General features: G+C 43.7%; 1 protein-coding gene across 1 annotated transcript in view; it reads right to left on the bottom strand.

The window, feature by feature from the left end:
- Positions 1-2,081: 2,081 nt before the first annotated feature.
- The window catches only part of LOC111982690 (membrane-associated phosphatidylinositol transfer protein 3), a 139,243-nt gene continuing 129,636 nt past the window's right edge, over positions 2,082-11,688 (bottom strand). Inside the window, 6 exon segments of the mRNA XM_070434150.1 lie at positions 2,082-2,251; positions 2,770-2,898; positions 3,388-3,571; positions 4,277-4,426; positions 4,732-4,880; positions 5,220-5,336. Of these exon segments, the coding sequence (XP_070290251.1) occupies positions 2,126-2,251; positions 2,770-2,898; positions 3,388-3,571; positions 4,277-4,426; positions 4,732-4,880; positions 5,220-5,336 (855 nt within the window). The 3' untranslated portion in view covers positions 2,082-2,125.

Genomic DNA, 11,688 nt, shown 5'->3' with positions numbered 1-11,688 from the left:
ATTTCCCAATCTCCTTTAAAGCAGACACCCTGTGCATCTCCCAAAAACTCAGAAGACCGTGGGATTTCACCTCGGTCTAGAGGTTGGCGTTGACAGGGACACTCCCATTGCGTAGCTCCGATTATCTATCTCAGGCCCTCATTCGCCATTCGTTGTCAAACTCGGTCGTGAAAACACGAGGCAAGGCTGCGGCGGCCTTTGAAAAATAAGAGGAATCTGTTAACTCCTAATAATAGCACAGCTGACCTCTCAGGGATTCCGCGATGAAGATATGAGGGGATCCAACTTGATACAGAATTCGGACCTGCTCAGCCTCGCCCTCTCTGCATCAAAGCCTCTAGATTTCCTAGTTCGTTGTTTGTGTGTGGTGGTGGGGGTGGTGGGGTGCGTTGTTGTTATGCCTCAACGCTACTCACATCAGCAATACCCGACGATCTAGACAGATAGATAATCAGCGCAGTGGAACCTCTCTCTCTTCGAAATCTCGGCCGGATCATCTTAGGATCTACCTAGTTTACTCCATGTCTCCGTGTGACCCAGACTGCTTTCTTTCCCACCGCGGTCTCATAATCATCTCTCCCATCTTTCGACTGCAGTCTCTCTCTCCATTTTTCACTTTTTCAGTCACTTATCTTCTCTGCCGCTCCATCTCTTTCTTCTCTCCCTCTATCGTCGCCTGCCCTGATCTCTTCTCTCTGACACCATCATACTCCTCAGTCTCCGCCGCAGACACGTAAAGTTTTATTCAATATATTCTCATCGGTTCAAAGACATATCGGTTAGAGTAGAGAGAGAGTGTCCATGCTCGATATAACCATGGGCGCGAGTGGGTTCTAAGGGCACGGGGCATCGCAGTTACTACTGTGGTGCACTAGAGATCCTGACTGTTCGAATCGTGTGTGCCCAGACTCTCTGTCATTGGAGGCTCGATCCGACGACTGCCTGGCATTCAAAGTTGCTCGTACGTGTAACCTCAAGGGGTACGTGTTACTCCATCACCTGGACAGGCGGACTGGAGGACCCCAGGGGCTATCTCTACAATCGGGTGCCTGGTCATGATGTTCCTGGATGCGTATGTACCTAGGCCCGTTACGGGGCTCGGTACAGTTTGCCCATACGGTGAGAACAGATCTCTCAACTTGGTCGACCGGCTCGCCTGTGTATGAGTGTTTCTTCTATATGTCCTTATTGTCACCATCGTGCTCTTATCGACTCTTCTTTGGCGGTCCGGGTGCATGCACGCTGACACAGTCGCTAACGTGTACGGTGTTCTCTGAATCATTGGTGTGGCTGGTGTCAAGAAGCAGTGACGTCGTGGTGAGTTGGTGTTTCGGAGGAACATGGCTCTCGACCTTCGCCTCTCCTGAGTCTGAACGAGAGTTACAGCGATGAGAAAGACTGAACTACTTATTGAATACCGCGAAATCTGGGAGAAAAAGGCGTAAAGTAAAAAAAATCTAATAATTAAAATCAAGCCGTCTGCAGCTCCTATTACAGCTGTGATGACCCACAAGGTGAACATTTATTGACTGCACTAGAGTAGAATATGAGCAAATCAAATAATCTGTGTTGGAGTCAAAGCTTTCCAAAGCCTTATGTTCTCAAAGGCTTAGCCACAATGCTGAAGAGCCAAAAGTCAACATCTAAATTATTCCAAGAAATAATTATTCACATTACATAAAATTGCCATAGCTGCAGCTACACCAAATTACACAATGAAGAAAGGAACAAGGTATTTTCACAGCCTCAAGTACACCAACAAAGAAACATTTCGTGGGGATATTTTCAGTGTGTTGCTATTATAGAGAGATGGTATGATCATATAGTCTAGGAGTATAATATAGCAATTTAAACCATTTAAGTGTGAATTTCACCTTGACCCTGGACACTGAGACCCCTGTCCTCCTACTCTTCCATCATCCCTCCATCTCTCTCTATCCGTCAGGGTGTCGTGTCTCCACGGTGCATGAGGCCCGCCCCAGACACCATAGCCCCGCCCCTCCTCCCCGGGTCCTGGTCAGACTCTGGTTGGCTCTGGGCCGCTCAGGCTTGGGGTTGGGGTGCAGGGAGGATCAGGTGTTGGACAGACATGGTTCTCCTGAGGTGGGTGCGTTTACACAGGAAGTCAGTTTGGCAGTGAGGCCGAAGGAGCCTTCTTCAGGACCATGCGCACTGAGGAAAGCTTCTTGGGTCTGGCCCGGTGGCCAAACTGCAGTGAGGAGAGGTGCACTGCATAGCCATCACTTAGGAACTATGGAAAGAGTGAGAGAGAAAGAGAGAGGAGAGAGAGAAGAGGAGAGAGAAGAGAGAGAGAGAGAGAGAGAGAGAGAGAGAGAGAGAGAGAGAAGAGAGAGGAGAGAGAGAGAGAGAGAGACGAGAGAGAGAAGAGAACAGAGAGAGAGAGAGAGAGAGAAAGAGAAAGAGAAAGAGAAAGAGAGAAAGAGAAAGAGAAGAGAGAGAGAGAGAGAGAGGAGAGAGAGAGAGAGAGAGAAGAAGAGAGAGAGAGAGAGGAGAGAAGAGAGAGAGAGAGAGAGGAGAACGAGAAGGGAGCAGAGAGAAGAGAGAGAGAACGAAAGTTGAGTGGTTAGTGAGAGTGGCCATGTTAGATAAAAGAATAGAAGACTAAACAGGTAGATAGAGATGGAGAGTGACAGGAAAGACAGACCAGAATAGATACATCAAAACACGATCGATAACTATTAGTGAATCAATGCCATTAGCTTGATCGTTAAAGAAAAGTAGAAGAGTGTACAGTCCCCTGATGTCTACCTGACATTGATTCTGGTACTTCTTGGAAGGCCTGCCCACAATATAAATCTGGGAAGGACTCAGACCCAGCATGTTGTACACGGAGATGTCCTTCATGGAGCCATAGGCTGAGTTGATCTTAATGTGACACTGGCAGAGAGAGAGAAGAGAGAGAGAGAGAGAGGGAGGGAGAAAGAGAGAGAGAGAAAGAGGGAGAAAGACAAAGAGGGAAAGCGAGAGAGAGAGAGCGAAAGAAAGAAAGAAAGAAAGAAAGAGAGAGAGAGGGATGGAGGGAGCGAGAGAGAGATAGAGAAAGAAAGAAAGAGACAGAGAGGGAGGGGGGGTAACACTTGATGATGGGTTTGGCACTTTCATGCAGTGCGACCAGAGGTTATACTGCTGTGCCTACAAAGTCAATGTCAATGTGAGAACCAAAGAAGTGTGCGTGAGAAATAGGGGAGGAAGAGAGAGAGAGAAAAAGAGAGAGAGAGAAAGAGAGAGAAAAAAAGAGATTGAGAGACATATAGAGGGTGAGAGAGAGAAAGAAAGAGAGGAAGAAAAAGAGGAAGAGACATACACAAAGAGAAGGAGTCGAGATAGAAAGAAAAAGAGATCCACAGTATTATGAAGGTATTGTACCTCCTGCACTAGGTTCCTGAGGAAGATGGTTTTCTGTCTCAGTGGGTCGTGGACCAGGCCCTCAGAAAAGAAGATCATGCCCTGGGGGAAGTTGTGTTGGGACAGCCATAATACCACACGCTGCTTCTGCATGTCTGGCCTCCCTGTGATGTAGATGATAAGATAGCCCAGGTCCTGCCAGTGTCTGGACACAAAGATAAATAGATACATTGCTCTGAGAATGATCGTTTTCCCTGAATATTCCTCTGAGATTTATGGTTTATTAAAAATAAAATAAAAAATATTTTTTGTGTTTGTTTTCTTCCTTCATGTATTAAAGGGATACTACAGGATTTTTTACAATGAAGCCCTTTATCTACTTCCCCAGAGTCAGATTAACTTGTGGAGACATTTGCTATGTATCTGTGTCCAGTATGAAGGACGTTAGAGGTAGTTTTGCAAACCAGTGCTAACTAGCATTAGCGCAATGACTAGAAGTCTACAGCTTTTTATGTAGACTTTCAGTCTTTTCGCTAATGCTAGTTAGCAATTGCGCTAATGCTATTTAGCAACTTCCTTCAAACTCCCTTTAATGTGACAAAATAAAAGGATACTATTTTGAGCTGAACAGATGACTTCTTGGCGTTGCAATTTAGTTATCATTTTCATTCCATTAATAATTTCTCTCTGCTTGAACTGCTCCTTAATCAACCAAAAGCTGAGAGGCACATTCACAAACATACACACAAACAATTGTACACACACACACACACACACACACACACACACAACAACACACACACACACACACACACACACACACACACACACACACACACCACACCACACCACGACACACACACACACACCAACACCACAACACACACACCACAACGGAGGCATCAGTTACCTGACGACGTCCACAGCTCCGGGACGGACTTTAGGGTCGCTGCCCATGATGGAGACGCTAGCAGCGAAGGAGCCATCGATGCTGAAGACCACACACTCCATCCCCCTGGGCAGCACCGTCAGGTAGGCCTCCGCACTCGTCTGATCTCCCCTGGGGAGAGAGAAGAAAAGAGAGGGGGAGAGGGGGAGGATGATTAATAGGTATGGTGGTAATTCACAGCAGCAGCACCTCTGGGGCTCCTTGTTATTCAACAACCTGTGAGTACACTGTTAGAGCTTCACAGCACTTTACCTCCATCACTGATATGTGCCGTAATTGAATTCAGTACTCCTCCACTTTCATGGGAACTCGTCCCAACCCACATCCATTTCATTATTGATAGAACCTCTAACATACTCTAACAAACATACTGTGGTTGCATCTCAATAAGGAATAAAAAGGATCTGTTTGATTACTTGACCACCATTTTGATAGGGTAGACCCCGGTGGCCAGCTTCTTGCTCTTGGGGATGGTGTAGACCACTCTGCCACTACTGGTGGTCACCTCTGTGTCAAAGTGGACCCAGCGGCCGGACTGGGGCTGGGTCATCAGGAGAATGTCCACCTGTGAGAGGACAAGATAGATTCATGATAAGATTATAAGGTTCAGGGCAGCAATTGAATTCCTTTCAATAAACGTTAGTGTTGACGTCTGTCAAAGCAAACTCCTTTGTCAGACCACTCACTTTAAGAGAAGTATCAATTTAACTTTATTGACACGCAGACACTTTTAAAAGTGTTGCAACTATAGTGTTGTAAATAGTGCAACTAGTGTTTGCAAATTATGCAAAAAGGTTCAGGAGCAAGATCCTTCGTCAGAGCAATATGGGTTAATCTTTATTGACATGCAGACACTTTTAATTAATAATGTTTATTGCTGAGGCATGTTGTGTGGTGTCGTCACCTTCTCTCCAGTCAGAGTCACCATGTCCAAGGGGCCGTACATGAACCGACCAACCAGAGTCTGTGGTCCCTCCTCTGTGGTGATGACATCATTCACCCTGTGGTTGCCAGTCACATTCTGCATGAGGAGAAGCAATTCACTGTCACTTCTCTTTGGGTTTGTATGCATTCCAAATGGAACCCTACACTCTTAGAAAAAAGGTGCTATCTAGAACCTAAATGGAGAATCCTTTGAATAACCATTTTTGGTTCCAAGTAGAACCCGTTTGGTTCCCGGTTTAACCCTTTTGGGTTCCATGTATAACCCTTTCCACAGACGGTTCTACATTGAACCAAAAAGGGTTGTACCTGGAACTAAAAAGGGTTCTACCTGGATCCAAAAAGGGTTGTCCTATGGGGAGAGCCGAATAACCTTTTTGCAACCCTTTTTCTAAGAGTATTATCTATATAGTGCACTACTTTGACCAGAGACCATGATCTCTGGTCAAATGTAATGCACTATAAAGGGAATAGGGTGCCATTTGGGGCTACACATTTGTCTTTCATTACTTTCTGCATCACTCCTCTTCAGACGTAGTGTTTACATCGGCAGAATGGGGTGTCAAAAGAACGATGACAAATAGCCCTACTTTTCAATTTTTCCCTGTTTTGATGCGATTTCATCACATTTGAGACGTGTGGCGAATGAGTCTCAGAAGAAATGTGCACTACAGAACCTTACCAAAAGAGGCTGTCAAATCTCCATGAACCCCTGGTTACAGTAGGAGTGTGGTTCTGGTTCCCCTTCACTACATCTCATTTCAAAGAGCAGGATGAATAACCCTAACTGAGCTGAGCTAAGGAGAAATCCTCTAACTCTATGAAGGCATCCCAAAAGGCACCCTATTCAATATGTAGTACACACTACCTTTGACTAGGGCCCATATGGCTAGTCAAAAGTAGTGCACTACATAGAGAATAGCGTGCCATTTGGGACATAAAACAACTTTATTGCTGAGCTGGTGGGATTTTAATAGGAAATGAAAGCAGAGGAGTTTGCAGATGTAATTCCCTGGCTATGTTACAGTGATGCCATGCTGCATTACCTCAGTCATAACCACAGGTGGTTGGTGATAGAGTAATTGGGGACGGGTTTGACTGAAGGAAACTTTCAGGAACACTTAAAGGGCCATTTCTAAGGGTTGTGGTGCAGTAGCGTATGTACATTAAGGGCTCTATCAAAGCTAACTAAAAAGCAGCATTCCCCAAGTGAGGGTGGCTTTCACTTCAGCAGTAATAAATTCATGAACTTCTTTGAGGAAAAGATCATGATCATTAGAAAGCAAATTACGGACTCCTCTTTAAATCTGCGTATTCCTCCAAAGCTTAGCTGTCCTGAGTCTGCACAACTCTGCCAGGACCTAGGATCAAGAGAGACACTTAAGTGTTTTAGTATTATATCTCTTGACACAATGATGAAAATAATCATGGCCTAAACTACTGAAAGAGCTGCTTCCTGTGCTTGGCCCTCCTATGCTGAACATAATAAACAGCTCTCTATCCACCGGATGTGTACCAAACTCACTAAAAGTGGCAGTAATAAAGCCTCTCTTGAAAAAGCCAAACCTTGACACAGAAAATATAAAAAACTATCGGCCTATATCGAATCTCCCATTCCTATCAACAATTTTAGAAAACATTTAGAAAAAGCTGTTGCGCAGCAACTCACTGCCTTCCTGAAGACAAACAATGTATACGAAACACTTCAGTCTGGTTTTAGACTCCATCATAGCACTGAGACTGCACTTGTGAAGGTGGTAAATTACCTTTTAATGGCGTCAGACCGAGGCTCTGCATCTGTCCTCGTGCTACTAGACCTTACAGTCGTCGCCAAATGTTTTGAGAATGACACAAATATTAATTTCCACAAAGTTTGCTGCTTCAGGGTCTTTAGATATTTTTGTCAGCTGTTACTATGGAATACTGAAGTATAATTACAAGCATACAAGGCTTTTATTGACAATTACATGAAGTTGATGCAAAGAGTCAATATTTGCAGTGTTGACCTTTCTTTTTCAAGACCTCTGCAATCCGCCCTGGCATGCTGTCAATTAACTTCTGGGCCACATCCTGACTGATGGCAGCCCATTCTTGCATAATCAATGCTTGGAGTTTGTCAGAATTTGTGGGTTTTTGTTTGTCCACCCACCTCTTGAGGATGGACCACAAGTTCTCAATGGGATTAAGGTCTGGGGAGTTTCCTGGCCATGGACCCAAAATATAGATGTTTTGTTCCCCGAGCCACTTAGTTATCACTTTTGCCTTATGGCAAGGTGCTCCATCATGCTGGAAAAGGCATTGTTCATCACCAAACTGTTTCCTGGATGGTTGGGAGAAGTTGCTCTCTTAGCTGTGTTCTTAGGCAAAATTGTGAGTGAGCCCACCTACTTGGCTGAGAAGCAATCCCACACATGAATGGTCTCAGGATGCTTTACTGTTGGCATGACACAGGACTGATGGTAGCGCTCACCTTGTCTTCTCCGGACAAGCTTTTTTTCAGATGCCCCAAACAATCAGAAAGAGGATTCATCAGAGAAAATGACTTGACCCCAGTCCTCAGCAGTCCAATCCCTGTACCTTTTGCAGAATATCAGTCTGTCCCTGATGTTTTTCCTGGAGAGAAGTGGCTTCTTTGCTGCCCTTCTTGACACCAGGCCATCCTCCAAAAGTCTTCGCCTTACTGTGCGTGCAGATGCACTCACACCTGCCTGCTTCCATTCCTGAGCAAGCGCTGTACTGGTGGTGCCCCGATCCCGCAGCTGAATCAACTTAGGAGACGGTCCTGGCACTTGCTGGACTTTCTTGGGCGCCCTGAAGCCTTCTTCACTACAGTTGAACCGCTCTCCTTGAAGTTCTTGATAATCCGATAAATGGTTGATTTAGGTGCAATCTTACTGGCAGCAATATCCTTGCCTGTGAAGCCCTTTTGTTCAAAGCAATGATGACAGCACGTGTTTCCTTGCAGGTAACCATGGTTGACAGAGGAAGAACAATGATTCCAAGCACCACCCTCCTTTTGAAGCTTCCAGTCTGTTATTCAAAATTAATCAGCATGACAGAGTGATCTCCAGCCTTGTCCTCGTCAACACTCACACCTGTGTTAACGAGAGAATCACTGACATGATGTCAGCTGGTCCTTTTGTGGCAAGTCTGAAATGCAGTGGAAATGTTTGGGGGGGATTCAGTTCATTTGCATGGCAAAGAGGGACTTTGCAATTAATTGCAATTCATCTGATCACTCTTCATAACATTCTGGAGTATATGCAAATTGCTATCATACAAGTTGAGGCAGCAGGCTTTGTGAAAATTAATATTTGTGTCATTCTCAAAACTTTTGGCCACGACTGTAGTGCTGCTTTTGATACCAGCGATCACCACATTCTTTTGGAGAGATTGGAAACCCAAATTGGTCTATACGGACAAGTTCTGGCCTGGTTCAGATCTTATCTTTTGGAAAGATATCAGTTTGTCTCTGTGGATGGTTTGTCCTCTGACAAATCAACTGTAAATTTCGGTGTTCCTCAAGGCTCCGTTTTAGGACCACTATTGTTTTCACTATATATTTTACCTCTTGGTGATGTCATTCGAAAACATAATGTTAACTTTCACTGCTATGCGGACGACACACAGCTGTGCATTTCGATGAAACATGGTGAAGCCCCAAAATTGCCCTCCCTGTAAGCCTGTGTTTCAGACATAAGGAAGTGGATGGTGGCAAATGTTCTACTTTTAAACTCGGACAAAACAGAGATCCTAGTTCTAGGTCCCAAGAAACAAAGAGATCTTCTGTTGAATCTGACAATTAATCTTGATGGATGTACAGTCGTCTCAAATAAAACTGTAAAGGACCTCGGCGTTATTCTGGACCCTGGTCTCTCATTTGACGAACATATCAAGACTGTTTCAAGGACAGCTTTTTTCCATCTACGTAACATTGCAAAAATCTGAAACTTCCTGTCCAAAAATGACGCAGAAAAATGTATCCATGCTTTTGTCACTTCTAGGTTAGACTACTGCAATGCTCTACTTTCCAGCTACCCGGATAAAGCACTAAATAAACTTCAGTTAGTGCTAAACACGGCTGCTAGAATCTTGACTAGAACCGAAAAAATTTGATCATATTACTCCAGTGCTAGCCTCTCTACACTTGCCCATTTAAATAATATCAAATTGATCTGAAATACAGTGTAGACATTGTTAATGTTGTAAATGACTATTGTAGCTGGAAACGGCTGATTCTTTATGGAATATCTACATAGGCGTACATAGGCCATTATCAGCAACCATCAGTCCTGTGTTCCAATGGCACGTTGTGTTAGCTAATCCAAGTCAACAGTGAAGAGGCGACTCTGGGATGCTGGCCTTCTAGGCAGAGTTCCTCTGTCCAGTGTTTGTGTTCTTTTGCCCATCTTAATCTTTTATTTTTATTGGCCAGTCTGATATATGGCTTTTTCTATGCAACTCTGCCTAGAAGGCCAGCATCCCGGAGTCGCCTCTTCACTGTTGACGTTGAGATTGGTGTTTTGCGGGTACTATTTAATGAAGCTGCCAGTTAAGGACTTGTGAGGCGTCTGTTTCTCAAACTAGACACTCTAATGTACTTGTCCTCTTGCTCAGTTGTGCACTGGGGCCTCCCACTCCTCTTTCTGTTCTGGTTAGAGCCAGTTTGCGCTTTTCTGTGAAGAGAGTAGTACACAGCGTTGTATGAGATGTTCAGTTTCTTGAAAATTTCTTGCATGGAATAGCCTTCATTTCTCAGAACAAGAATAGACTAACGAATTTCATAATAAAGTCCTTTGTTTCTGGCCATTTTGAGCCTGTAATCGAACCCACAAATGCTGATGCTCCAGATACTCAACAAGTCTAAAGAAGGCCAGTTTAATTGCTTCTTTAATCAGGACAACAGTTTTCAGCTGTGCTGAAACATAATTGCAAATAATTGCATAATTGCAAAAGGGTTTTCTAATGATCAATTAGCCTTTTTAAATGATAAACTTGGATTAGCTAGCACAACGTGCCATTGGAACACAGGAGTGATGGTTTCTGAAAATGGGCCTCTGTACGCCTATGTAGATAATCCATAAAAAATCTGCCGCTTCCAGCTAAAATAGTCATTTACAACAGTAACAATGTCTACACTGTTCTGATCAATTTGATGTTATTTTAATGGACAAAAAAATTGCTTTTCTTTCAAAAACAAGGACATTTCTAAGTGACCCCAAACTTTTGAATGGTGGTGTAGGCCTAAGGGCTCTTTGGCAGGAGGCATGGATGTTTGTCTTATCCATTGAAGATAGTTTATTAAATAGTATACAGTAATCCTATAATAGGCCTAGTTATAACAAACATGTAGCCTATCTACTTTTGTTATTGACTTCAACATGGAAATATTCCACTACACACATTGCATTCACTCTTCGAAAACGCACTGCATGTTCGAGCCATGGACAATTGGACATTGCCCAAATGTTATAATGAGATAAGCCTACCATCGCCATTGATATGGCTTGTTAGTGACTTTGCCACGTGAAAGGTAAACAAACAAACAGGCAAATAGCCTAGGCTACAAGTAGATACAGCACCAAGGACAGTAATCGGAATTCCCGAAATTTGACAGTTCAGTCCAACAGATGAAAATGGAAGATGCAATTTTTTTACAAAATGATAAAGGAAAAACAATAAGCAAGTCTATTGTAATAACTTTATGTTCCTTAACAGACTTCCTACCGTCACTAAAACCTTTCATTCAATGAGTATTGCACATATGACTAATGAAGAACAACCTGCATGGATGTCCAATATAAAGAAAGGAATGCCTGTTGACTGTTATGCTGCTCGTGAAATAATAAAACATTGGTCATGGGCTACTGATTAGGCTACTGTGCGCTTCCACTGACAAAATTGATGTCATAACCAACAGCACCAGAGTTGGAAAATAGCAGAGTGCTGGCTTTTACAAGTTAAAACTGCCGTTAAGGGGGCGCTCTTAACGCAAGCCGAAAATAGAGGCCTAAGTATCTAATGAAAGCTATTATGCTTTTTGGGGCATTTCTGAGCATATTCGATGTCACAGAAATACGCAGTGTTACCAAATGGTACATTGTTTATTGTACATAAACTACCACATCATATGCAGCAGAACTGTATAAAGGCTACATAATACTCTTAAAACATAGCTCCATGAGCCTAGTTTGAGCACACTAACCAATGTTGTAGACTGATGTGATGTGTTAGTCTCTGTATAATGAATATTGGGACACCAGTTATTGTCATCTAATGAAGCAGGTAAACAGATTAAGTTTGTCAATAATTAATCCTCGTCAGTTCCGGGCCATGCTGAACTGAAGCTGTGGCATCTCAGCATGCCTTAGACACACACACACGCACGCACGCACGCACGCACGCACGCACGCACGCACGCACGCACGCAC

The sequence above is a fragment of the Salvelinus sp. IW2-2015 genome, linkage group LG22 (genome assembly GCF_002910315.2).
Source record: "Salvelinus sp. IW2-2015 linkage group LG22, ASM291031v2, whole genome shotgun sequence".
In the NCBI taxonomy this organism is placed as follows: domain Eukaryota; kingdom Metazoa; phylum Chordata; class Actinopteri; order Salmoniformes; family Salmonidae; genus Salvelinus; species Salvelinus sp. IW2-2015.
The sequence above is the reverse complement of the archived record's forward strand: the minus strand, read 5'-3'. Positions and strand labels throughout refer to the sequence as shown.